We start from the raw sequence: 27,112 nt of genomic DNA, 5'->3' as shown, positions 1-27,112 counted from the left end.
GAAAGCATTTAAGACCCACAGAACGCTCCCACTTAGTCACCCTGGGCTGAACAGCCCTGTAATCCGAGAAGACAAAAGTGATCAGAACACACGTCTCCTCTCCTCCGTGGAGCAAGCCAGTGACTCAGAGCGGGGGAGGGGCATTCTAGAAAACACCCGAGGCTTTGGTTTCCCTCACCGGATAGGCCATCGTGGCTTTCCCACGTTTCTCAAAACCCCAACGCTGCCCCTAACCACTGCAGCTGGTGAATGACAGCGGAATCCTTGGGCCTCAGCTGTCACCACTAGTAACCATTACTCCAAGGAGACAAGGAGGGGACCCGATTAGCTGCGATGTACAGGAAGGTACAGCCAGAATCTGCCGCCCCCAAGCTGCATTCATTCAGCCACGGGGCACCTTCTGGGGGCAGCCCTGCTGACCGGGCCCGTGCCCACTCCCTGGTCTGATGCACCTGGCACCCAGGCCAAGAACAGGGAGGACAGCCTGGGTCAGTGGGTGAAGCTTGGTGAGGGCTGTGGCAGCGGTTCAGTGGATTGTTGGAGGACCCTTAAAAATCTCATTTAAACACAAGAGCTCAGAGCAAGGCTCGGGAGAGGGCAACTGCGCCCTCCTGCCCACGGTCCAGCAGATGCAACAGCTAGCAGGCAGCTCTGCGGGGAACGTGCTGTGGGCACACCCTTAGGCAGAAAGTGCAGTGCCTCTTGCAAGCATCAGGGACCCATGGGCCCCGGGCTTCCCAATTTCCTGAGAAAGGGCCCACAGCCATCACTAGATTGGGGGGTGGGGTGGGGTGGTGGTGGTGGTCCGTGACCAAACAGATCCCACTGCCCACGCCCTGCGCAGCACACTCACACGCTGGCGTGTCCAGAAAGGATGTGCTGGGAGGGGTGCGCCCATGGGCATCCCCATGCCCAGACCCCAGGAGAGAACGTGGGGCCACTTCTGTCCACACCAGTGGGCTGGACATGCTGACAAAGGCTTGCGGTCCAAGGGGACGGGGTCTCAGCAATCTGTGAGCACGCTGAGCCGAGGCCTCGGGTGGCCACCAGGGAGCGCGCCAGGCCTCCAGGACCCACGCCTTCCAGTTCTGGGGTCTGCTCTGCTGCCCTGGGACCTGGAGGAGGATGGAGCCCGGGCTCCTGTGCCCACCTTGCTGGGTGGTCCCTGCCAAGTCTCTGGACCCTTTGGGTCTCAGTTTCCTCAGAGGCTGAGCCAGATCGTCAGCACCCGACATGGCAGCCCCTGCCTCACGTGATCTTGGAGGTTCTGCAGGTACAAAATTCACATCCAGCTTCAAAGACTCAGCAGAAAAACAGGAACGCAGAACACCTCACTAGTATCTGTTACAATGATTGCGTGTCTAAATAACACTCTAGACATGTGCCGCTAAATAAAGCACTTCACCTGTTTCTTCTCACTGTTTTACATGCCCACCTCTCAGGGTGAAAAGACAGGTGCCGTGTGCCCGGTGCTGCCCCCGAGAGCCCTCCCAGCTCTGACAGCATAAGATGCTCCCGATTTCCCACGGTGCTATCCAAGTAGGCAGCCCAGTCTGGAGGGGAAATTGTGTGGCTTGATCTGGTGAATTGGGGGTAGGTCTGGGGGGGACCAAGGGAAGGGAAAGAGTCCCCCAGAGGACTGAGAATCCTGATACTATCTGTGGACACAGAAGCCCCAAGAGGGCGCAGTGGCTTCTGGCTTCTCAGTTGTTCTTTTCCAGGAAGACCCCTAACTGCTTATACCCCAAGGAAAGAAGATGTCCCACTGCTGGGATGCGGTGCCTTGTCCACAGACCGCCTTTCACACTGAAGAGCTTTTTAAAATGAGAACAGCAGATGCATAAGGGGCTTAAACCACGGCCATCAAACTCCACGGGTTAACAGGAGCAGCCTCTGCCATTATCTTTTTTGAAGATCTAAATTATGGTTATTTTGTTTTTGCTTTATTACACATCCCTTGAAATAGAACAAATCTCTCTCTCCCCTTTCTCAGAGGGCAATCTGGAGGCGCCTTCCGGAACAAGGGAGCCCAGTGAGGGGGAGCCAACTGCAGGAACCGCCTGCTTTACTCAGCACAGGCCCCGGCAACAGCCACACCCCACACCCAGAACACTCGAGGCCCCACTCTCTGCGTCTCAGAGAGGGAACGGGGAAGATGGATCAGGGCAGAGGAGGGGGCCCCTGGCAACCTAAACCCCAGCTGGGTGGGTGGGCCCTCTGCCGTCCCAGCAGCAGAAGCCTGCCTTGGAGCTGTCAGCAGCTCCAAGTGCTGGGCTGCTGAGAGCCTGGCACTGGGCCGGCAGGGACCATCCAGGGCCCTGGCCCTCTGCGCTCGGGCAGAAGGTTTGGCCCACACTGGGGGTGACCCCGCCCCACACCCACGCCCATCCATCTGCCTCCAGCCTTCTCTTCCTGGGCTCTCCCCTCTGCTGCAGTCTTGGCGGCCCCTCCCCTCAGAGCTCAGAGCCTACACAAGGGGTGGACAGGGCACACTGCCTCCCCGTGGCCCCCACCGGCCGGCCACACACCAACGCGAATCCCAAAGGCACAGATGACTGCTGGGTTTTCTAACAGTCATGGTGTCCCTTGGAGGACGAGGACTCCTGCCTAATCAGAGCTGGGCTGGGGGTGGGGCCAAAGGAAACAGAAACGGGAGAAATCCTTGGCCAAGCCCCTCCGGATCTGTAAGGGGGTCGTGCACCCAGAGCCTAACCAACTCCACCCAGCACTGCTTCCCAAAGTGCTTCATCCGGGATGGCTCTCGGCACCAGTCCCACCCCAGCCCGGACCCTTCCGTCAGAAGCCCTGGAGACCGCCAGCCAGCCAGGGGCCGGCTGTCCATCAGAATCACCCCGAAGCTTTGAGAACCTGACAGGCTAAAGTACAACCACGCACCCGCATGCCTGGGGAGGGGGACCCTGGGCCAGAGACAGGGCGCCAGACGAGGCCTGTGACCACGCCCTGTCAGACACACGGTACGTCCTCCACTGACTGTCCCCTGTAGCTGCCTCCACAGAGATGCGCGCTTCGGTCAGTGCCTGGTCCGGCGAGCACGGCAATGACCAGAGGTGCAGGGCGTGACCTCAGCCGTGTGGGCAGTACTTGGTGTGCTCCCTACTTCTAGAAAAAACCCTCTGTCCTAGTTTGTGCCCCAAATGCCTCTAAGTGCCTGTTCCCTGACCTATAATTAAAATCAATTCTCTCGCTGGAAATCCCAAAACACAGTCTCAATTATCAGCAGTTCACGAAACTGGCCCAGTCCCACTCACGGGGAGCCCATCCCAGACGGACTGACAGACAGACAGACACGCTCACGGGGGACAAGGCTCCGCCCCATTCAGGAGCTGAGGTGCCTCGGGGGAGGTGTGTAGGTGCTCCAAGGGTCAACCCCTGCCTGGCAGGTGCTCGGGGGCCTCTCTACCCTCCCTAGCGAGCATCCTGCCCACACTGAGCTCCAGTCAGGGAGGGAAAACACATGGACCAGGGGCGCCAGAAGGCTCACAGGTGACCCCAGGGATTGACCCAAGGAAGTCCACCCATCCTGGGACCACTGAGTCAGCCCACACCTGCATCCACTTGTGGGAGCCCTGGGCAGCATATCCATACCTAGAAAACAGAGCTGCATGGGCTCCGTTGGTCTGGGGTCCCACCTCCTCTACCAAGAGGCGCTGCAGCTCACGTCAGCCCAGGGGCTTCTGTGGCTCGGTGATGCCCAGGTGTGGCCCCTGTGCCAGCTGTGGGGCCCAGGCCCACACCCACCTACACATACTGCCCACTGGGCTACATGTGACCCAGGCCCCGGTGAAGGTCCCCGGAGTGGAGACCCTGGGGATACAGAGGGGGCTTCAAGAGAGCGGGGGGGGTGGGGCACGGGTGCCTGGGGTCCTTCCCCACCTCCCCAGGGGCCCAAACAGTCTGGAATCCTGCCCCCACTTGGTGACAGCGTGCAAACACATCTGCTTGGAGTAAGCAGGTCTAGTGGCCAGGATGTCCTGGGGGTCCAGGTGAGGCCAAGCTCTCCAGGGCAGGGCCATGAACTACAGTCTGGACGGACAGAGCTGCCCCCACGGCTGATACGCTACAGGAGTGGACTGCGTGAGAGCTGGGGTGTCGGCCGTTCTACGAAATGGAGACAGGGAGAACAGAGTCCTGCTCTTCCTCAGGAAAAGAGTGTCTTGGGCTTCCCTGGTGGCACAGTGGTTAAGAACCCGCCTGCCAATGCAGGGGACATGGGTTCGATCCCTGGCCCGGGAAGATCTCACATACCGCGGAGCAACTAAGCTTGTGCGCCACAACTACTGAGCCTGAGCTCTAAAGCCTGCAAGCCACAACTACTGAGCCCAAGTGCCACAACTACCGAAGCCTGTGCGCCTAGAGCCCATGCTCCACAACAAGAGAAGCCACCGCAATGAGAAGCCCACGCACCGCAACGAAGAGTAGTCCCCACTCGCCGCAACTAGAGAAAGCCTGGGTGCAGCAACGAAGACCCAACACAGCCAAAAATAAATTAAAAAAAAAGAGTGTCTTAAACAGACCATTTCCTGTGACTAGCAGGACCTCAGGCAAGGCGAGGGGCAGGGACGGCTCAACACACCTGCCCTGCCCAGGCATTTCCTCTAGGGGAAACAGTGGGGAGGGGAGGGGCTGTCACACCAAAAGGTGCCTAAGGCCCTCCCAGCCCCCAGCAGCCACACCTCAAAGGAGACATCAGGTCCTGGCTCCTGGCCAGGTCTGCAAAGGTTCCAAGAACCAGAAGGAACAGACCCAGGTGCCAAAGGACCCTCACATGCCCAGGTGGGCTGGGCACCTCCACAAGGCCACCAGGTAGGCCAGAACCGTCCACGGGACAGGTGGCCAGCATGCCTTCCACGGTCTCACAGCACACTGGGCACCCACCCCCTCCGGCACAGACGCGGGATGAGGGACTCTGAGGGTGCCCCAGCCTGGCCTCTCAGGTTCAGCGCCACCAGGGAACAAAAAACACACTGGCTGGACTGTCGCTGGAAAGACAACCACAACCGGAATAACATCACATGCCACCTATCACCGCGTCAGCAGCCTGGGCTGGACGGCGAGAGGGACAGTGTGGAACACAGGCCCCAGCCCTCCCTGGGAGGAACTCGATTACTGGGGGAGAACCACTGCAGTAACACCCTCAGGAGGCCAAGGGGGCAGGTAGAGAGGGGGTTGGGGTGGGTCTGGGAAAGACAAAGGAAACCGAGGAAGTGCACAGAACGGGGAGGGGTGACCTCGCTTTGCTCAGGCCCCAGGGCCCTTCCTGCTCTGAGATGGGAGGAAGGCCGAGGTACACCCCTCCGAAGTGGGGAAACCGAGAGAGGACATGGAGCTCACCGTGACCACACGGCCAGTGCACACGGGGCACAGCTGGGATCCAAACCCAACGGCCAGGGCCTCATGGCTATGCCCAGGCGGTGACAGGCCACAGGGGGGTGAAGAGGAGGCCCCTGAGCGAGAGCCTCAGGGCAGATACCCAGAGGGGACTGGGCCTCAGCGGGGGCAGCAGGGCTGTGCTGAGGATACAGGGCAGAGGGGAGCCTCAGTTGTGGGGTGACCCTTGGACATGGGAAGAAAGGTCAGCACTGGATGTCTCCCAGGTCCCAGGAGGCCAGGCTGGACATGGCTGGCCTCACCAAGCTGGGGAACTGCTGGGAGGCCCCCCCCAAGGAGAGAACCACCACCCAACTGCCCATACGGAAAGACTAAGGTTTGCAGAGCCTGTGCTGTGTCCCCCTGGCCCTGCGTGGCTGGGGGAGCAGATCCCACCCTCTCGGCCCTGCAGGCCCAGACTCCAGAGTGGAGCAGTCAGGGCTCTCCAGAAGAGACAGGTCTTGCAGTGGGTGGCAGGGGCTCTGGGGCAAGGGGAGTGGGCCACTGGGAACCACAGGCAGCAGAGCCACGATGACCCAGGCCTGTGTGGCTCCGAGTCACGTAGGAGTGAACACCATGGATGACGCCAGCCCACACGCACTGACGTCTGCCCGGCCTGTTCCCCTCCCAGCCACAGGATGCACCGGCCGCGACACGGTCCCTTCTGACGGCTCTCAGCAAGCTGGTCACAGCAGCACCAGCTCATCCAGGGAGAGGGCCTCAGCACAGGACGGAGCCTCCAAGTCCATGGCCATAAAGGGGAACGAAGCACGGGTACGTGATGATAAAAAGGAACGAAGCACTGACACACACACGTGGACGAACCTCAAAAACGTCACGCCGAGGCCAAGAAGCCAGACGCAGGTCACGTGTCGTCTGATCCCGGTCATGCCGCCGGGGGGCGGGGAGGGACCGGTGAAGACGGGCTTTCTTTCTGGGGCCGTGACAACATTCTAAAATGGACTGTGGTGACAGTTACACAACGCTATACGAATGTACTCAAAATCAAACGGGTGAGTTATATGGTATGTGAATTACCTCTCGATAAAGCTGTCACCAAAAAAAAAAGCACCTTAAGGAGCGGGGGGTGCACAGGCTGAACCCCTGGAAAGCCAGCCTCCTGTCCCTGTCACCAGGCCTCCAAACCAGTCCCCAGGGTTCCCTCAGATAGGGCTCTGAGGAGGCCACTGCCCTCCCAGGCAGCGGGTCAAGGTTTTCAGGAAACAAAATGGCAAAACACGTCAAGGATGGGACAGAACAGAAAAACGGACACACACCAGTGCAGGTGTCTTTCCAGCCCCGACCTCATGACCCTCTCCCAGGAGCACATCCCGGGCGGGGGTGACTCGGGAGGGTTCCCTGCAGCAGCGCTCTTGCTGCGGGGAGGGGAGGCCTCGAGGTGGTGACGGATTACAGACGGTCACGAGACTGCGGATTACAGATGGTCACGAGACTGTGGATGTGGGGAAACGCGTCTGACTTGGGGAAGGGATGCTACAGAGAGGCGAGAGTTGAGTCACTGCGACTACATGAGGAACACACCTGAGTAAGGGGCTGCAGGAGACTGGCGGCTGCTTCCCACACGGCAGGTTGCGGTTCTCAGCTGCCGCTGCGCCCCCCCCCCCCATCCTCTCCACTGGGTGCCCCAGGCACAGAGGGACGCAGAGGCCGGGCCGCCCCGGGGGAGCAGGAGGCCTGCTCGTCTATGCCGCACTCAAGTGGGCAGGACCGGCCTCTTGGCCCTGGCGTGCTCCAGAGGTGCTTGCGGGCAGCGGTGTGGGCACCATGGGGCATGCGCGGGCACCATGCAGAGGGCCCCAGGCAGTGCCCCCAGGCTCACTGCCCTGATCACTGGCAGGAAGGGTGGGGCTTCAGGAGGTGAGGGGTTCACCCCAGGGGTCACCCCCATGCCTGTGCCCACGGGAAGCTTCCACTGCCGACCACTGGGGGCTATCCTGTTCCTCCTTATCTGAGACGTGCGACCTTGGAGAGCAGCGTCTGGGCCTGATCTGTGTCAACTGGCTGCAGGGTTCTAGTGAATCAGGTGTATCAGGGCCGTGCCCGTCACAGGCCACGCTGTCCTAAATCCTTGCCCCTCACCACAGCACGTAACGCCTACAACCAGGGCTGCCCCTCCCGTGCCCTGCAATGCCACCTGCCTCACGCAGAAGAGTCACTGAGATGCTGGACCAGCCAGCATCTGCCTGCCCCGCGGTCTCTGGGTCTGTGCTGGGAGCAGGCATTCACAAGTCAGTCAGAGTAACGGTCTGGGATCTCTGGCCGAGGGAGGAATCAGAGCAACAGGCAGGAAGATTCCGTCTGGGTTCTGCTCCTTCGGTGGAGAGCCCTCTGGCACCCACCGAGGCTACAGGATGGGACTGCTGTCCTGCTGGCTCTGGGACGCCGGGCACCCAACCACCCAAAATCCCCCAGGAGAGCGGAGCCTGGCTCTGCCCAGTTTCATCAGGAGGGATCAGCCTCGCCCCCCCGAGACCCAGAAGGGTGAGTGCTGGGGACAGACAAGAGCGCCTGCCCTTCACCGCTCACTAAAAGGCCCGAGAAGTCCCAAAACCATAACCGGGGACCCAACACTCCTGTGTCCCCAGGCAGAGCCCCCAGCACGCGGCGGCCGAGTCCCACCTGCAGCTCCTTGTCCGAGTACTTCTGGGGGTTTTTGCTCCCTTGGCTCTTCTTGCGGAGTTTCTTCAGCTCGGCCTGGCACTTGTCCAGTGCATCACCTTTGCTCCTTTGCTCCGTCTGGTATTTCTTCAGCGCAGCCTGAGATTCAAACAACAAAACCACGGGCAATGAGCTGGTGCGCCCCTCCCGCTCTCAACTGGGCCACAGCGGCCCGGACCCTGTGGACAGCAGGAATTGTGCAGCTGCAAACCTGAGGCCTCAGCTCTGCCCACCCTGGAGGCAAAGATCAGGGCTGGGAAAACCAGCCAGCCTCCCTCTCTCCCACCGAGCCGCCTCGCTCTCTCCCACCGCAGGGCCGGAAGTGCCTCAGGTCAAATCATGTAATGAACACTGACAGAGCCCAGCCCCTCGCCCTTCTTGTCAACCTGGGAGAGGTGACAGGGCAGGGTCAGGGCATGAAGAACTCCAGGAAACGACAGCGGGTCAGAGGAGTTCACACAGGTTCCACAGGGCGGCTGCCTCACATCGTTTTTACAAAAAGCGGCCGAGAGGCGGGAGTAGTGGAACCTGGCATGTGGGGCATCAGACACAAGAGTCCACTCACGGGGTCACATTTAGTTTCAAATGGGCATGAATGTCAGAGGAGCTGCAGGAAACCCACAGGATGGAGAGCTCACAGGAAGATGAAAACCGTTCAGACAGGGAAGGATTCACACACAGCAGAGCCCAAGCAGCTCAGGGTGACCAGCAGGTACAGGGTGGGGGCTACTTACGCTCAGGTACCTGGAGTCCAGCTCCACCTTCTGCTCCAGCTGCGTTAGCAGCTCGTTGTGAAAAGACTTCAGCTGGACATGGAGAGAAAAGAGCCGTCAGCTCCGACGTGTGGCTGCCCCGGGAGAGGGGGGGCGGTCACCACGACCATGGCACCTGGGACGCTGGGCACCCCAATGGGCAAGAGGAGCTTGTCTGATCCAGGAGCCGATGACCCCGCAGCGACAGGTGGGCCCCGCGGGGCCAGGCGGCCCCGGGAGTGAGTGCTGAACTGAAGCCTGGCCTTTGACAGGCATGGAGCCTCGCTTCCCTCGGGGAGACAGAGACCGCCTCCCCACTGTCCCTGCTCTCCCGTGCTGGTGGGTAACACAGGCATAAGCTGACGCGAGCCGTAGACCTGCTAGGTCCTGGCAGGACCTACAGTCTCGGTGCACCTGTGCTTCCCCAGGCCACCGCTCGAGATGTCCCCATGTGGCCCTGTGGCCAGCTGAGAATAACACCCCATCTTGCCCGTGTCCTTTTCTTCCAGGTCCGTCTGTATATCCTCAGCCCCCATGGTGGTCACATCCCTGGGGTGTGACTTCTCTCTCAGGCCCTGGGGACACCCCCACCTCTCTGGGTATGACCACAGGAAGGCACATACTTCCCTAGTGGATGCACGGCCACAGCACATGCCCGGCTCTTCCCCTCGCCTCTAATAGCACCTGCTCACCTCACCTGCATCTGCCCCTCCCTCCCCGGGGGTCGTAGTGGGAGGCTGGGACTCACCATTTCTTCCAATTGATTTTGAATCTGCCTGTGGACTTCGGCCATCTGGAAGAGAACGTCCCCTGGGAGGCAGATGGCAGGAGAGAAAAGCAGGAGGAAAGTGAGCTACTCAGAATCAGTCTTATCACTCCCTCCACGGCTGGGGAGCAGGTACCAGTGGGCCAGGCACTGGGGTTGCTGTGGTCTGGGGACCGGCGGGCAGGGGTGTGCTGGGGGCAGGGGGAGGGGTGCCTCTCCAGGTGATGCTGCCAAGAGGAGATGGGAAATTCTAGAATGACAAGGATACACAGTGGCTTGGTGTCTCTGGGGGTTTGGGGGCCTCAGGCATCTGCACTGGATCTGAGATTCATGGCAGAGGTAAGAAGACCGGAGACCCTACGTTTGCAGGTTTCAACCCTGCGTGCGACCCTGTGAGCACATGCATCTCCTCTCACAGGCGCCAACCACCAGCGGCCCACCTACCTCGGGCCCAGGCAGAGGTAGCCACAACACGTAGCCCCCGTGCGTCCCGGGACGTGGCGTGGAAGGAAGGTGGCCGTGAAAGGAGGGACCTCACGGCCCAAGACACGTCATGGTCAGCAGAGTCCCGACACCCACCCCAAATCAACACTGTGGAACAGAAGCTCCGAGCTGGGGCACTCATGGTACCTGCCTCCGAAGACCCTCAGGGCCACTGCCCACACCCACAGGGTCAGCGTGAAGGACTTCCTTGCACAAATGGCTCATTTCCTCCTCTGCAGAGGGTGGGTCTGGAACGGGCAGTGTGAGCTCCATTCATTTCATTGGCAAATATTTGCTAAGCAGCCCTTTCTGGCGGCAGGCACTAACCATGCGCTGTGGCCACATGGAGGAGGGCCCGCCCCTGCCCTCGGGGGCAGTCACCTGCTGACTAACCCTGTCCCAAGGTGCTGCTTACGCCAGGACGACCCTCCCCTGCTCACATCCAGGCCACTCAGGGGTCACGTGACCCAGAGGATCCTGTTGGGGGCAGCCACAATGAGCACCTCTGGCCCCCATGAGGCCAGCCAGAAAGCAGAACAGTTCCTGTGGCCCCTGCCCTAATGGGGTGACGCTGCCCACCCTCCAAGGTCACAAGGACAGCACGTAGATGATCCCCTGGGGTCGCCTGCCCTCCCAGAAGCACAGCTGGGTTCTGGGGACGGCCAGCTCCCGGTCATCGGGCCGTTCGGTCAGCTGCTGGTGCTCTTGTGGCCCTGACGACCACAGAGCACGGTGATCACCACAGGCAGAAGCCTTAGGGACAGATCGCCAATCCTTGGGGCAGGCTGCCCGAGGTCAGTGGGCTGTTAAATGGCCGCAGTGCTGGCCTCCGCTGGCAGGCCCCGGGCCCTGCCTCCCAGGGTCACTCTCTGTTGCTGGAGTGCACGCGAGGGCGGCCTCTCCAGCCAGCGGGTGCCCCGCCCCCGTCTGAGTTCTGAGTTCTCACTCTCAGTGCGCTGCTGGGCTGAGTGCCCAAAGGCCTGGCTTCGCCTCGGATGCACAGATTTCTGTCGAGGGAGGAGGAGGAGGGGAGAAGAGTGCTTCCGAAGGAGCCCCAAGGGTCACCTGTCAGCTGGGAGGAGCCACGGCGTGCCAGGGGCTAGGCCCTGCAAAGGCAACCGTGTGTCCCTGTCAGGAGACAAGGTGGGGGGAGTTCCCTGGCGGCACAATAGTTAGGACTCCATGCTTTCACTGCTGAGGGTGCAGGTTCGATCCCTGATTGGGGAACTAAGATCCTACAAGCCATGGGGTGTGGCCAAAAAAAAAAAAAGGGAGACACAGGCATGCTGGTGGGTCCCCTCTGGATGGGGTCAGACCACACATAGTTGTGGTTCGCTGGACCCTGGGCTGAGTGTCCAGCAGGCTGCCTGTGCCGACAGTGCGAAGACCCCTTCCCAGGCGCCACATGAGGAAGCACAGACCCCTGGGGGGCCCAGGCTGGCACCCAAGGCACCAAGTTGCTTACAGCTACTGCAGAGAGAGGAAGACGCCCAGGCCCAGCCCGAGGCTTCGAAGGATGCTCGCGGTCAGGGCCAGTGCCACGCCGTGTGAGCGTGAGTGAGTGGCTAGTGTCTGTGTGGTGTGAGTGGGGGAGGGCATGTGTGTGCCAGCGTGTACACGTGTGTGCGTGTAGGTGCACAGGGTGCATGGGGGTGAGTGCGTGCATGGATGCAGGGGTGTGGGTGTGAGCGTGTGTGGCTGTGTTGGGCGTGGGTGTTGAGTGGGTACACGTGTGGCTGTGTGTGTGCGCCTCAGTCTCCATTCTCTCTCCCCGCAGCCCTGGGGTGCTGCTATGGCCCCGTGGACGCGCGGCTCCAGGAAGCTAAGTGACCGGGCTGTGACTGGGTGGGCCACAGGGATCAGAGCCGTCCACACAGGTCTGCCTCTAGGACCATGCTTGTCCATGAGCCGGGAGGGAGAGGACGGAGCGGGGAGATGCACGAGCAGGGGCAGACACCAGAGCTCCTGCTGCACAAATCCCCTAATCCAAAGTGATAAGCATTTACTGAGCGCCACGCATGCTGGCAGGGCCACGGCCACCAGCACCAGGGCACAGGGGGAGGCCTGTCGCGGGCCCAGAGTCCCTGGAAGTTACTTTCCACTCAGGCTCCAAATGGCAGCCTGACCTCAGGCCTGACAGTGCTGTTGGGTGTGGCGGGGCAGGGGGGGCGGCACCTGGGGACAAGAAGGCCCCGCCCCCACCGCAGCTGCCTGGGGGCAGCATGGTCGATGGTCAACCAACCATACACTGAGGGCTGAGCTGCGGCTGAGCAGCCCCAGCAGGATAGGATGTGAGTCTCACTCATCCTCTCCTGGCCCTGACCCCACTTCTACCCCATCCCGACCCCAGGGGGCGGTCTGTGAGTCAGGGAACTGGCCGAGGACAACAGGGGACAGAAGGTGCCTGGTCCCCGCCCTTGGCTGAAAAGGAACCACCAGGACAAATACAAGCAGGCAGCCCAGGGGACAAGGCCAGGCTGCCACCACCCTGACCTGACCTGCTCAGACCCGCAGCTGCCGAGTGGGATGAGGCTCCCGGCACCGCCACGGCCTTTCAGCATCCCCAGATCCGATATGCTTGGAGGGGATGCTGTCCTGTGTGTGAAGGGTGGCACGCACAGAAAAGCCAGACCCACAGGTCACCCTCTGGCCCTGTGGGCTCTCTCAAGGGACATGAAGTCCATAAATAAGACACAGAGCAAGTGGCACCGTTGGTCACGCTTGAGGCCCCAGAATCGTAAATTAGTGTCCGGATCAAACTGAACACATGCATTTCCTTGAACGGCCACACAAAACTAGTTGAAAGAAAACATTTGAAAAATAACAACAACAAACACCAAGTCCTTTGGATAAAGAATTCCTGTTGCCAAGAAGAGTGTGTGAAGCTTCTTGAGGATTCTGGACACTGCACCGCATCGCCTCCGCCCACCGGAGCCTCCGCCTGTGTCCCTGCGCACGCATGCGGGGAGTGGGCACATGCTCTGAGCTGCAAGCCAGTGGCTGCCACAAGCCGGTCCACAAGGGGAATTTTTAAGGTGCGTTACACAAGCAGCTGCAGGAAGCCACGTGTACATGATGGTGGTGTGAGCGTATGGACCCTGGAGCACTGTGGGGGCACTGGGCCAGCAGCAGGGGGCGGTGACCCCTGCCCAGGGATGAGGCTGTGCCCCGAACTAGGCTTCCCAGGAATGCGGGGGGCCTCAGGCATTGGCACGGACACTCTCTCGTCCTCTCACCCAGGTCCCTTCTGGGTCCTGGGAGGCGGGCGAGTGAAGGTCCTTGGAGCCATGGGGCCGGCCAGAGCCTCCCCCCTTCTCTGGGCTCAAAGGCCAGCACGAGGTGGGGACACCTTCCCAGGCCCACCCCATACGTGGAGGAGGAGGCCACCGGGCTTTCTACCAGGCCTCATCTGGGAACCCAGGTCTCGGTCCACAGCACAGGTGGGCCCTAAACTCGAAAAACCAGGTTTAAAATAGAGCCCAGACCCAGCCTCGCCAGAGCAAAGAGCGGGGGAGCAGGGTCATCAGTTGTCACCACCGATGGGACCGCCGGGGTCTCGAGGAGTGTGAACAGAGCGGGAGGCAGGCAGGTGGCCAGGCCCCAGGGCGCCACAGGAGGGGAGCGGGCAGGCCACCCTGGCACTGAGGAGGGGTTGGGAGCAGGCCATCGGGAGCAGGGACAGGAGAGGGCACACTTGGGTGCCATGAGGCTTCATCCAGGACAAAACCACCGACAGAAACACAGGCATCTGAGAACGAGGCGATGCCCTCCCACCCAGTGTTTACCCTGTGAGGAGGCAGCCAGGTCAGCTGTGAGTCACCTCCGGCTGCACACCCTTCAGCTCTGAGTGTAAAAATTCCTGGTACTCTTGGTAACCTTTAACACCAGCCTTGTGTCTTTGGGTTAAGAGTGGAACTCGGTACACATGGCAACTCCCCTCCCCCAGGGAAGGGGCTGGGGCAGCAAGCGCAGGAGCGCGAGTGCGCGCGCACGCGCACACACACGCACACACACACACACGCACACGCACACACACACACACGCACACGCGCACACGTCGGCACATGCTGCGCTTCCTCACCGACACAGGCGACATGCTGTTCACCTCCCTCCCCTCCAACACAGTCTGGCTGGACACAGGCTGCTTCTGGCTGGTGTGGCTAAGACAGCACAACGTCGGGACAGCCGCCACCACCTTTGCTCTGCACGACTGCGGCCTGGGAGCCTGCGCATCCTGCAGACGGTGCGTGTGCCCCTGAAGAGAGGCTGTGCGGCCTCGGGAGCCAGGGTGTGCCCTTGTCCCCCAGGGTGGTGGCCTTGCCCTTGGTGACAGGGGCAGAAAGAACTGGTCCAGCCTTCCAGCAGGGACAGGGTCCCCAACAAGGACACAACACTGGAGCTGGGGTGGCTGGACAGGGAGGGCTGAGGCCCAGGCCTGCGTAGCCCCTCACAGGCCACTCTGTCCTCAAGGAGCATCCACCACTCCCTAATTCCAGAACGTTCTTGTCACTCCAAAAACCTGTCCCCATCAGCAGTCACTCCCCTTTCCCTCCAGCCTCGGGCAACCACTAATCTACTGTCTGTACGGATCTCCCTGTCCTGGGCGTTTAGTATCAGTGGGATCCCGTGACACAGGCCTTGGTGTCTGGCTTCCTCGCCGAGCATGTTTTGGGTTTTGAGGCTCACCACGTGGCAGTGTGGCAGGGCCTCATTCCTTTCCCAGCTGGATGACATTCCAGGGAATGAGCCGCATTTTGTTTATCCAGTCGCCCATGATGTCCATCGGAGGACATTTGGGCGTTTCCACTTTCAGGCCGTTACAAATAGTGTTGGCTGTTGTGATAATCAGCTCTCCTTAGGAAGCAGTTTTATTTTATAATAACTCTGAATTCTTTTTGTACACAATCTTCGCAATATGATTTTTGAGGTTTTTTCCCATCGGCTTAGAGCAAGAGTCCGCTAGCCAGCAGACCCTGGGGGGAGGTGAGTAAAAGGGGAGTCTCCAGCCAGTACTGTGAGCACGTGGGGGCTGGGGCCTCAGAGCCGCCAAGCCCTCCCAGGTTCCTCCAGAGCCAGACCGAGCCCTCCACTGCCAGGAGGGCGCCAGGGTCAGCGCCCCTCCAGGCGCCCACTGCCATCTCTGAGGGGACCGCTCCCTGCTCCAGGCTAGTCCAAACCCCCCTGGGAAGATGAGGCTGCAGATAGGAACAGGAATTGATTCCACAACGAGGAGCCCGCCTCTCTAGCAAGTCTGGGTGACTCAGCAACCCTCTCCCTTCCCAGCTGAGTGGGGAGGTTGGGGACTGTCTGCGGGGGACCCTCTGCCCCCGCTGGCCACCCCCAGCAGGAACTGGCTTCTGCCAAACCTTGGGATCGTGAGCCAGAACGAGCACCACGGCTCAGTCGCTCTGCTTCTTTTCCTTAAGTGTTTTATTTCACCACCGATATGAAAAAATTCCCAACAGACTCTCAAAAATGTTCACAGCCCCTGGCAAGAACCTCAGTACAAGGACAAGGTGGAGGGGCCTGGCACTGGCCAGTGTGAGTGCTGGCCAGCACCTGGGGACCGAAGGCACCCACTGAGGGGAGAAAAAGGCAGAAACTAGAGACCCCGTCAGCACAGAGGGGCCGGGGCGATAAGCTGGAAGGTGCAGGGCACAGCTGAGGAGGGGGAGGCCCAGGTGCAGGAAGGCCCCACACCCGGGAGGATGGCAGTGGGGCAGACTCTCAGCAGAGCAGTGTTGGCAGGACCACAGCTCACAGGAGGGGAAGGGGCGGAGCTGCTCTCGCTTGGAGCTCCAGGCAAGGTCAGGACTCGAGTAGGGCAGCACCCCGCTGTGATATGGCCCCGTCCTCTTAGCAGACGACAGAGAGGGATCAGCCACCCACCCCGGGTGCTCTCAGAACTTGTAGACGGTTCGGAGGAGCAGTCGATTTACACGTGTTCAGGGACGTAGGACCCACCACTGACATCTCAGACCTCAGAAACATTCAAGTGTTTCCCCAAACTGGGCTCTTTGGGAAAAGATAAAAGATTCCAGAAGACTAGAGAAAATTACAGGTACCAGATTTTTAAAAGGGACCGACTCTAGAAATTGCAGGTTGGTGTCTTCATGTGAGAGCTGTTACTGAGATAAAGGTGACCCGCTCGCAGCCTGGGGCACTCGTTCACCTTCATCGTCACCACACTGACGACTGCGCTGTGAGCACCTGCTCCGTGCAGGTGCCGCTCCAGGTGAGACAGTTAACCAGAGGCCCTGCCTCTGTGGTGCCTGCATTCTTTCCTGGGAGAGGCAGACAAAACGTGGGCCAGTGAGGAACGAGGAAAAGTGAGGGGCAAGTGGGCCAGGCAGGTCGGGAAGGAGGGCCGCCAGAAGGCCGGGAGGACGAGGATGCCTGTGGCTGCAGATGGCACAGAGACGGCGGGGAGGTCTGGCAGGGGGTCTCATCTCACTGATTCTCGAGCCCCAGACCAGCACAGGTGTGGCCCCACCTCCTACCTGAGCTCCACAAGGCACCAGGCAGTCCCCCAGGGCACTGAATACTGACACAGGGGACCTGAGTGTGGCTGGAGGCCAGGTCTACAGCCACACCCAGAGGGTTCCATCCATGGCCCGGAGATCAAAGGGGCCGTGAATTTGTTCTTATCAGCGCTTAGAAGACAGACACTCTCCTCTCAGCCCAACCTCCAAACCTCCCGAAAGCGGCCAAAATAACAGAGCGGGTACCCGCTCACCCCTCACCAGGTTCCCCGGCTCTCTTTCCGACACATACACCCAGGTAGCCGTGCACACACTTTTTGGCGGAACCACCTGAGACAGTAGTGAACACCACGGCGTGGCCAGCATGTCAGCTTCTGCACCTGGATAGCACGGACTTGTGTGCACAGGCCCACGGCCATCCCGACCCAAGGACAGCGGCCACCGACACAGACCCTCTTCCTTCAGCACTCGCACCTCGGAGCCTGGGTGCCCCAACTCACTGCCGCCTGTGAGCTGCTCCCCAACCCTGGACCTCACGCGCGGCTCTTCAGGTCTCTCTCTGTCTCTGTCTGTCTCTCTCTGTCTCTGTCTCTCTCTCTCACTCTCTCTCTCTCTCAATAAGTCAGCGTACTGTTTATCTAAATGCTGCTCTGTGAGCATCTGGAACAAGTAAGTCATAAACAGGCTTAATCGTGGGTTATGAGGACTTAACGTTCAGCGGCACCGGAATTCTTATCTTTCCTCTGTGGAGTCGGGAGTCTTCAGCCTTTCTAATCCAGAAGAGTCCTCTCGAGTTGCATCTCTCACAATGCTGACATTTTTAAAGGCTCAGGCTGCTTTTCTGGTTTTTTCTTTCTTTTTTTTTTTTTTGCAGAAAAAAACACATGTTCTTATAATCTGCAAATGACAAGAAGCTGAGAGGGAGCGTGGATCTGGGAGACTGGGAACAAGCCGGGGTGGGAGCGGGGCTCAGGCCCCGGAGTCTGGCCGCTCACAGGCCGGCGCCCGGCAGATCTGTGCAGCTCCCCACCTTGTTCTATGAGCCGAGGGTGGACCAGACTCCACCTGAGGGCCCCTCCTGGGCCATAATGCTAGACTCCTAATCCCAAAGGAGCGAGGACAGGATTTCAGGAGAAGATGAGTTATCACCATTTAGGCTTAAAAAAGAACACATTTTTGCCAAAGCAACACAGACCCGAGAAAGCCTGCTTTGAGATGGTTCTCATGAAGACAGCCAGCGGCCTGAGCTGACCCCCAGCAAGAGTGAACAACAGCACGGGATGAAGAGGGTAAGGACCCGGCTGCCGGACCCCGGGGCTGGGCACAGCTGCATGGAGGGCCAGGTCCCCCAGAGCACTGTGACCCCCACAGCGAAGCATCACCCCCGAGATCAGTGTCCAGGGGGCAAGCCGGTGAAACTCCTAAAACCTGATTAACCCAAGAAGCGGGAGGAAGCTGGGGACCTGAGGTGGGGGAGGTCACAGAGGGCAGTTTCAACCTCTGCAAGGCACAGGTGGCTGAGCCCTGGCTGGGGGAGGGGTGGGAAGTGTGGAGGTGGGGAGGGGAGTCCAACACCACCTACGGAGGGGGCCTCCTCCAAAACCCACTGCCACAGAGCAGGACCACCCCCCAGGGCAGAGACCAGCCTCCATCCTGGTGCCCGTCCACCAGCCAGGGGATGCCTGTCAGGGGGGCCGCCTGGGGGTGACAAGTCCTGATGCCTGATATCAGATGCCTGATAGTCCAGGCATCTGCGGGAAAGGGCTCCAGGCCTGCCTGGGCTGACCTCACTGTCTCATGGGTTACACGTACATGTTTGTACCTCATCCCGGGATTAAATCAGTAAGACCACGTGTCTCCTGATTAGGGGGTTGGGCTGACAAGGCACACGGCACAGCCCCTGCCCCAGAGCTGGGCAAGTGTTTGCCCCTGCCAGTAACAGTGACAAGGACAGCCAGGAACCTGGGTGCAGCTCCACCTTGACACCAGCGGTCCTGCCACACACCCCCTCTTTCTTTAAGCAGGAGGATGGTGGGTGAAGAGGTTCAGGAACTGGGCAATAAGGTAGGGAAAGCCCCTGGCCCACATGCATGTTCCGTCCTTTTGAGGAGCTGGGCCCCGGCCGGCAGGAGGGTACCACCCACGTGTGGTCAAGGGCACCACTGGTGCCCTTTCTTCCCCTGCCTATGCCCTTCGTCCCTGATGCCAAAGTCAGGCCTGGGCAGGGGTCCCGAGTGCTTGGTCTCTTGCTCACAACCCCCATCCTCACACCTGTGTCCTTCCCACTGTGAGAGGGCCGTGCCTGTCTCTGGCCCTGGCCGTGAAGATGGGACACTGCACAGGGCTCTGTGGACAAGAGCCCGGGGGGCTCCCATGAAGGCACAGTGTCAGGGTGCAGGGGGAGCTGATGCTACGAGAAAGTGGGTGTCTTCAGCAGCATTACAAATGTGGTGAACGCTGATGAGAGCCCGGCTCCCCAGCTGCCTGGACCTGGACCTCTCAGACCATGCTGGGCACTCCCAGAGCATAAGCCTTCCAGGACAGGATCTGAGAACATGTGGGAAGGATGGGAACATCCAGTGCCAAGTCCCTGCCCACGCGGCTCATCCTTAAGGGCTCCCTGTAACCTGCTGGCCCCCCGCCTAGTAGATGTCAAGCCAGATCACCCCAGGACATGAGCACCCCAGCCAGATTCCCAGTCCAGACGGGTCCCCAGGAGCAGCCTTATCGTGCGTTGGGGAGGGTCCTACCATCCCTCCACGGCCAGGAGCCGCCTCGCGAGGCCCCGCCCCAACTCCAAAGTGGCTGACACTGCTCCCTCCTGGGGATAAAATTGGGTGACCGGTCAGGGGGCAGCCGAGCCCCGATGCAGCTAGAAATGAAGCCGTCTGAAAAGGCAGGGTGGCCCAGGGCTGTCGGCTGCACCACAAAGATCAAAGTCCTTCCACACCTGGGGTTACAGTGCCAGGTCTCTCCAAGGGAGAGTGGCCCTTCTCTACCGGCACTGCCACGTCAGGCAGGGGCTGGGGTTCACCGAAACACCAGGCTGGGGTGGCCAGGAGGCTGTGGCCCAGGTGGAATTGAGAGCAGAACGTCCGCACGGTTACTGACCAGTAACAAGCCGACTGACCAGTGCAGGTGTCACATGAAGGATGATCTGGGTGGGGTGACGAGGCACGACTGCAGGGGTGCCAGGACGGCCCCTCTGCTCCCTGATCAAGTCCAGCCAGGGCCACCTTAGCAACCCTCCCCCCGACTAGAGGAGCCCAACAGAGTGTGAGGGGTGGAGCTTGGGGGACCATGGTGAGGACCAAAGCAGCCACAGGCCTGCCGGGAGCCCTCACCCCACCTGGGCACTGACACCAGACCCCTGACTACCTCTCCAGGAGAAGCAGAGGTGAGACCAGCACAGTCGTGACTCTGCGACCACGAGACTCACGTGTGCGGGCGTGTGCTGCGTTGGGGTGGGCAGGAGTTCTCCGCCTCCTCCCAGGTACAGCAGCCCCAGATGGTGCTGGGGGCACAGAGAAGGTGTCTGACCTTCCTTTAGAGACTAAACCTCCAGCCCTGTCTTCGCAGAGCTGGACTTGAACCTGGAGAGCAGGACGCACTATTACTGCCAAGTGGTCATGGCGTTCCTTTTGGTCACTGGCAGCCACCGAGGGCGCCAAAACACTCGTTTCTTGAGGATCTGTCATTTCAGGAGGAGCCAGAGCTCCCGTTCCCTGCTGGTGGCCAAGGGGCTCTTGAGCCAAGGGGTCAGCTGCTCAAACTTGGCTGGGAGCGCCCGCTGCCTCCTGAAGCCTTCTGAAGCAAATATCCATAATGCTCAATTATTCTGGCGGCTTCCAGAGCGGAAAGGCGCCTCTGAGAGCTCATTAGCATACGCCTGAACAAGGCACAAATATAGAGCTCTCGCGTTCTGGGAAGACAGACAGCCAAGGGCTGCGGGGGTGTCGCGTCGGCCTTGAGAGCCAGCGGTATGGGATGCGGAGCTCAGACAGCACTGAGGGACCCCTCTGGGATCAGCCACCAACCCCCCCATCCTCCCTGCTGGCCTCAAAGCCACCAGTTCCTCCCTGGTAGAAGCAGGGCTCTTCTCTTGCCTACAAAATGGCAAAAAATGGCAAGTGGCCAAAAGGATAACCAGGACAAAAATCGATGGCTGTTGCCATGGTGATGATAGCGGACAGTGACCCTCCCTGACTGCTGCTCTGAAGGAGAGCAAGACCACACAGCCCCTCGGTGTCGGTATCAGTGCTGTGTCCAAAGTGGACGCCCAGGCACTGGAGTGTCATGGAATGAGGTGGAGGAGGCACCGACCACACGTGGCCCAACCGTCTGGGCTGGCCTCCTTCCTGTCCTGAGCCTCTGCCCTACCTACTCCGGGTCAGGTCCTGGACCGGCGTCGGCCACACCGGGAGTCTGATCAGATCTCAGAAGCTCAGGCCTGCCCCGGGCCTTCTGAAGCCAAACATGCATTTGGACGTGTCCTCGGCCAATCCACAAGCTCTCAGGCATCCACAGTTACACTCGGGGCTTCGGGGGTCCCAGGCTGGCCGCCAGGCCGACTGGAGGGCTGCTTCAAGGAACTGGCCGACAGGAGGCTGTGGAGCGCGTGGGCTGAGCCTGGGCGACAGGGAGGCGGGGACTTAGGGTCAACTCGGAGTCCTCTGCCCATGGTCCGGGTAGGCGCTGGCTGAGCCAGGTCCCCGCAGCAGCAGCAGGAAAGGGCACGCTGCGAGACACTGGCTGTGCTGCTGGGAGACAGTGGGGCAGGAACTCACATCGACAGACCCTCCACCCGCCAGCATCACCGTGCTTCAAAATGCCGTCTTTTCTCCTGCCTGACGCGACTCACAAGGGGACAGGGAAACGTGGGTGTGCACAGAGGGAGGGGTTTTCCTCCCACATTCCCACCCAGATCAGGGACATGAGTGGCCAAGGCCACAATCCCCGACCACAGGAGGCCACCTGGACCTCGGCAGGGCGGGCAGGCCAGGGCCAGAGCTGGAAGGTGCGTGGATGACCCTCCTCCAGGGCGGCCACACTCCAGGGGTCACAGAGCCCGTGAGGCTGCGCCCCAGGCCGGGCAGGCACTGCTGCTCTGATCCTCACCAAGTGCCATGAGGACCCCCATTAACCTGCCCACTCATGCCCCCGATTAACTGTCCAAGTGGACATCAGCTCTCCTGGGGACGGTTTCTCAGGCATCAACTCGCTCTAAATCATGCGAGACACAAACAGGAACAGGCCCCGTTCCTGAGGACCGTTCATCAGGGAAGCAGGCCTCTGCGGTCAGAGCGTCCACAGTGCCTCTGACACACCTGCCCTCCTGCCAACGCCGGGGACCCAGGGGCCAGCACCCCTCGGAACAGGTGGAGACCTGCCACAGAGGCTCCCGAGCCGGCACCTGTGCCCACCAGGCCCCCCGCCATGTGTGGGATGCTCCAGGGCCACCGGCTCCCTGCTGGAGGATAAACAAAGGACCGCTTCCTCCGCCCTCTCACTTGGGGGCGGGGAGCTGCAGACACACTGAGAACACAGCACACGCTGCCGGCGGGACCTCAATTCACGGGAGACACGGCGGGGTCACAGGACTGGGGGCCCCCAGGGCCCTCCAGCCACCCAGGCACTTGAGTCAGACTGGCCGTGGTGGGAGAGCCCTCACAGGCGTGCTGCTGCAGTATGGGCTTTAAAAGACCTCGGCGAGCCTCCTGCTGTGGACCCCGGTCAGGTCACATGCCCCCCCACCCAGTGGGAACAAGCCCCAGGCCCGGTCCTCACAGACCCTGCCAGCCCTACCTCACCACCAGAACCAGGCTCAGAATGAACCACAGCTGGGGGCCCCCTTCCCCTCCTCCCAAGCAGGACCCCCAGGAACCAGGCCAGAGGGTGTAGGGTCACCACAGCCACACACCGCTGTTCCCTATGGATGTTCCCACCCTGGAGTGGGCCCTTGGACACCGAGGAAGCATGAAAACACCCTGAGCCGTCTCTCCTGCTATGGCCAGAGTCGCTGAGAACAGGCAGATCCAATTAAGACGTTTATTAATCCCTCCTGACAAAGGCTCGAGCCTGCCCCATAAAGCTCTCATCAGGGCAGGCCAAGTGGACACGCTGGAGCCCCTGGCCCTTCACAGCAGTCATGTGAGTGCAGGGGGCCCTGAGAGGGGACCCAGGTTGCCCTCTTACCCTGTGCTCAGCCCCAGGCTTTGACCGGTCTAGCGTCCACCCAAAGCCGGACATGAGGGCCGCGACTCTGCAACATACCTGCCTGGTGTCAAGATCTGCTCGAGGCCTGAGGGAGGCCAGGAGAGCGTGGACCCTATTCCTGGGGCTCCGGTGACCGCCCGTGTGCCGGCCACTTCTCCCAGGGGCTAAGGGACACTCCCTCCATGTGCCATGGCGGGGGCTGCTGGTGTTATCAGCTGGGAAGAGGAGGTGAAGGAGTCCACTCCAGGCCAGCCTGGGGACGCCAGGCCATCATGGGACCACAGTGTAGGGTGACGTGGGGCCTCTGAGTCGGGACCCTCAGGGATGTGAAATCGACCTGGCTCCCACTGTGCGGCTGTAATTAAGTCCTCCAAGTGGCGTCTGTCAGGTTTAGCAGTCAAAGGTGGGTCCTGCTGTTAGGGTCTGACAGCACGTGGACATGAGACAGACCATCACCCACCTGCAGGGAAGGCAGGGCCACACTCGGGCTCCCCAGCCAGGTGTTGACAGCTCTGCATGACATGGAAGGGGCCGTGATGCAGCCCGACAACCTCCCGGCCTCACAGGGAGCACAGGAGCCAACCTGGTGGGCAGCCCCCCGACCTGGTGGATGGCCTGTGGCACCATCTCAGAACTACCTCTGCCAAGGAAACTATCCGGCAACAGGCTCAAAGGCCCCTGGGGTCACATGGCCCCTGCATTTCAGTGACCCACACGCAGGAAAGGGCCACCCCGTGCCTCTAAGCATGAGGCAGTCGTGGGAAAGTCAGCCGGCATCTACAGGAACCAGAAGAGGTAGCCAAGTCCCACAGGGCGAGTCTCCAAAGGTGGCATGGGACTGCCTGCCTCGGTTCTTCACTCGGGTAGCTGGGCGTGGACAGCAGCCAAACGCCAGGGGAGTGTTCAGGCCACACCTTAATCCAGTGACTCAGCGGCCAAACCTGGCCCAGTTTCAGGTGCAGGGAGCCACCTCCTGCCCCAAGGCCCCGCCCAGCACGGAGCTCCTGCTCTCTCATGGGTGCGGTGCAGATACCAGTATGGGTGCAGGCAGGTGGCGGCCAAGCACAGGCTCAGGGCACCTGCAAGCACACACACGCCCGGGATCACAAACAAGCGGGCTCTTCAAAGGCAGAGAACGCAACAGAGGCCTCAGGAGATGGTGAGGCCCAAACAAAACAGCCGCTCAGCCGCTGGCCCTCGGCTGCGCAGAGGGACGAAATGTCCAGGTGAGGCTCTGGCAGAGGCCCCGGACACAGGCTCGGGAGGGACGGGCCCAGCATGAAGGTCGGCCACGCACGGAGGAAACAGAGGGCTCAGGGCAGGCTGGGCCCTTTGCTGCAATGATGGCCTCATGTTAGTGCTGCCGGCCAGGAACGCCTAGAATACTCCACAGGATATGTCACCTTAACCTCCTGCACAGACACAGAGCAGCTGACTGACCCTCTTTTCTTGCATGAATGATTCTGGCACAGAGCCCCTGAGTCACCTGCCCACCTGAGCACTGTGCCCGGAGCCCAGGTGCACTGGACTCTGGCCTCCACCTCCTACTCCTGCCTGTGCTGGGCTCAGCCCTGCTCTTTGCACAGTGGCTTTGGGGAGTAGAGCTGGGGGCCTGGCTGCAGGGGGCCACCCAGCGGGCAGGATGTGCTCAGGAGTGCCAGCTCCCTGGGGGCTCCTGCAGATGGTGGCACGGCTTTCGGGGAGGGGGACAGGACAGTGGCCTCCCCTGCACAAAGGATGAGGTCAAGGTCCATGGTGGCACCCCCAGGAGCAGGGCACCCCAGGAGCCAACACTGGGGAAGAATCCAGCAAGCAGGACAACAGAGACTGATGCTGCACCGGGCCCATCCGGCGTGGCCATGATGCTGGAGCAGAGGGCCCGGAAGCCAGCCTGTCCACTGCCTGGACTGGGGTACCTGTGTGCTTTCAGCCCCATGGCCAAGGCCGGGCTTGCCGACGGTGCACAGGGAGGCTGGATGGAGAAGCGACGGGGTGCCATCGGGATCACCCCAGGGGAACAGTGACAGGGTGCGGCTGAGATGCCGCCGTACTTGGTCTGTGCCAGTAGGTGACAGGCACCGGTGGGGGGGTCTCCACCTGTTCTCTCTGCTTTGACGTGACCTGAGTGTCCTGTGACTTAAAGCTTAAGGCAATGGGAGAGCCCAGAGGGGACATGGCACTGCTGACAGTGCCTAGGATAAAAGGACAGCATCTGCACTGTTCCCTCCTTCAGGGCAAAAGGAGCCTGCCCGCCTGGAGATCCAACCTCCTCCCCGAGCAGCCCCGGAGCCCAGGCCGGAGCAGGCTGGAAATGCCCACTCTGCGCCATGCTCCCCACCATGCTGGCATTTCAGGCTGCCCGTGTCAGGGGGACGGGGAGAGGCTGGGTGCACCCTGCTGTGGCCCGCAGCAAAGGAGCCACCTGCCCCCTCTGCCCTGTGGCCCCCAGGCTCAAGGTAGAGACAGAAGCAGGAGAAACAAACATGAAAACATGCTCACTCCCAGATCTTAGCAAACCCCCAAGTTTGTGGTCAACGAGTTTGGAGAGTGAGCCCCCTCGGGGTGCTGTAATTGGGGTCGCCCTCCCTTGGGCCACCATCCTGGCTCCTTGGCCTGGGGAAGGCCTGGGTCTGCACACACCGGGGACTGGCCTGGAGCCTCGGACCCAGATGGGACACCCCTGCTGCCCTGAGCTGCCGGTCAGTCCCACGAGCACAGAAATCCGTGAGGAAAGCAAGCAGACAGGGCCTCGGAAAAGCTGCCCCGAGTACACAGATCAAAGAGACGGGGGTGGCACCAGGTGTGCCTCAACGGAGCCGTGAGGGGGGCGGTTAGGGAGACAAGTCCACGGCAAGTGTGAGTGGCTGGTGGCGGGGGATGAGAGGGCGGCGAGGCGATGGGGAAGGCGGGCATCCCTGCACCCCGACTAAGCAGCCTGCCTATCAAAGCGAACCCAGAGCCGAGTGGAGTGAAGATGAGAGGCCGTCTCCTCTGTGAGGTCTGGAGCTGCAGCCCCAAGCCGCCTCCTGGCCACGGGACCAAAGGCAGAGTGGCCACTCGCTCTCCACAGGGACGAGGAACAAAGGGGCAGCAGCACAGCGACTGGGCTGTGACTTCTGACCTCCACAGGCCTCAGCCTCGCTCACAGCAGGAGACCTCACGTCAGAAGCCTCTGCTCTGGTGATAAGGGGTGCAGCTCTGGGCAGTACGTGGTTGGCTGACGTGGCGGGGGGGTGACGTGCTGCTCGGGACCCTCACTCTATGCAGGAAGGATGCAGCGCAAGGCTCGTAGGGAGATGGGGAGGGGGTGCAGTACCCCCGACGCATTAGACGAGGGTCGGCATGGCTGAATCCCACACCGTCCTAGTGGGCTGTTGGCCCAGGGAGCAGAGCGGGAGCCATACAGCTCCTGCCCTTCGTGGCAAAGAAAAGGCAAGAAGAGCTGGTAGAACGGGGCAGGGATCAGCGGAGGAAGGAGGGGGACCGGGGAGTGGCCGGGGTGTCTGCCACTGCTTGCCTGGCAATCCCTGACCCCAAGACCATCAGGGGCCACACCCAGAGGGATCCCAGCAGGAAGTGGGCAGCAAGAGGGCAGATGAAGCCCCACTTTGCAGGGCCTCGAGATTAAGTCTCTGGTCAGAAGCCCGGCGCCTGGCTCAGGATGTCATCAGTGTGAGCAGAGCTCCCTCCAGGCTGCTGCCACACCTCGGCTGGAGCACCACCTCCCCAGAGGCACTCACCCCTTGAGGGCTCTGGTTGATCCCCAGGACAGCAGAGACCTTGCATCTCTTCCCTTCCATCCTGGGGAGTAAGGTCTATCGAGAAGAAAGTGGTCAGAAACGAGTAATTCCCCAGGGCTGCAGACAGGAAGGGTGGAGGAAAACAAATTCAGCATGAAACAGAACAGACTGAAAACAGGGTTACTGAGAACAGAGGAGTTCCCCTCATAAAGTTCAGCCTGTCAGGAAAACACGACCGCACATAACTTGTAGTTTACGCACTCAATAACTCAGCTGGAAAACACATAAAGCAAAAACCTCACGGAGAAACTGATGAGCCCACCTTCCTGGCGAGTAAGAAAAATGCCTCTCACTTACTAATAAGGAGGTGGAATTACTGAAGATTTGAACACAATTAGGAACCCTGCACCCAGAATCGGAATAAGCAGGGAACATATGTTCTCTTCAAACATAACAGAAACCTATAAACATGGGCCACATGCCAGACCAAACAGCCTGTCAGTGAATGCCCAAGATTCAGATAATTCAGGACTCAGCACAGGCCCCCCTACCTGGGGTCCCGACCAGCTTTTGGGGAGGGGGAGCTCATACAGATGCCCAGGGCCA

At 60.6% G+C, this 27,112-nt stretch overlaps 1 protein-coding gene across 2 annotated transcripts in view; it reads right to left on the bottom strand.

Annotated features, from left to right (window-relative positions):
• The window catches only part of BAIAP2 (BAR/IMD domain containing adaptor protein 2), a 70,245-nt gene that overhangs the window by 19,400 nt on the left and 23,733 nt on the right, over positions 1 to 27,112 (bottom strand). For both annotated transcript variants that reach the window (XM_030843190.2, XM_030843191.2), the window contains exons 4-6: positions 9,568 to 9,629; positions 8,802 to 8,873; positions 8,029 to 8,166 (exon numbers count right to left, since the gene is read on the bottom strand). In XM_030843190.2, coding sequence (XP_030699050.1) covers positions 8,029 to 8,166; positions 8,802 to 8,873; positions 9,568 to 9,629 — 272 coding nt within the window. The remainder of the gene's footprint in view (positions 1 to 8,028; positions 8,167 to 8,801; positions 8,874 to 9,567; positions 9,630 to 27,112) is intronic.

The sequence above is a fragment of the Globicephala melas genome, chromosome 20 (assembly GCF_963455315.2).
Source record: "Globicephala melas chromosome 20, mGloMel1.2, whole genome shotgun sequence".
NCBI classification, from domain to species: Eukaryota; Metazoa; Chordata; class Mammalia; order Artiodactyla; family Delphinidae; genus Globicephala; species Globicephala melas.
This window is presented reverse-complemented; position numbering and strand designations above follow the sequence as displayed.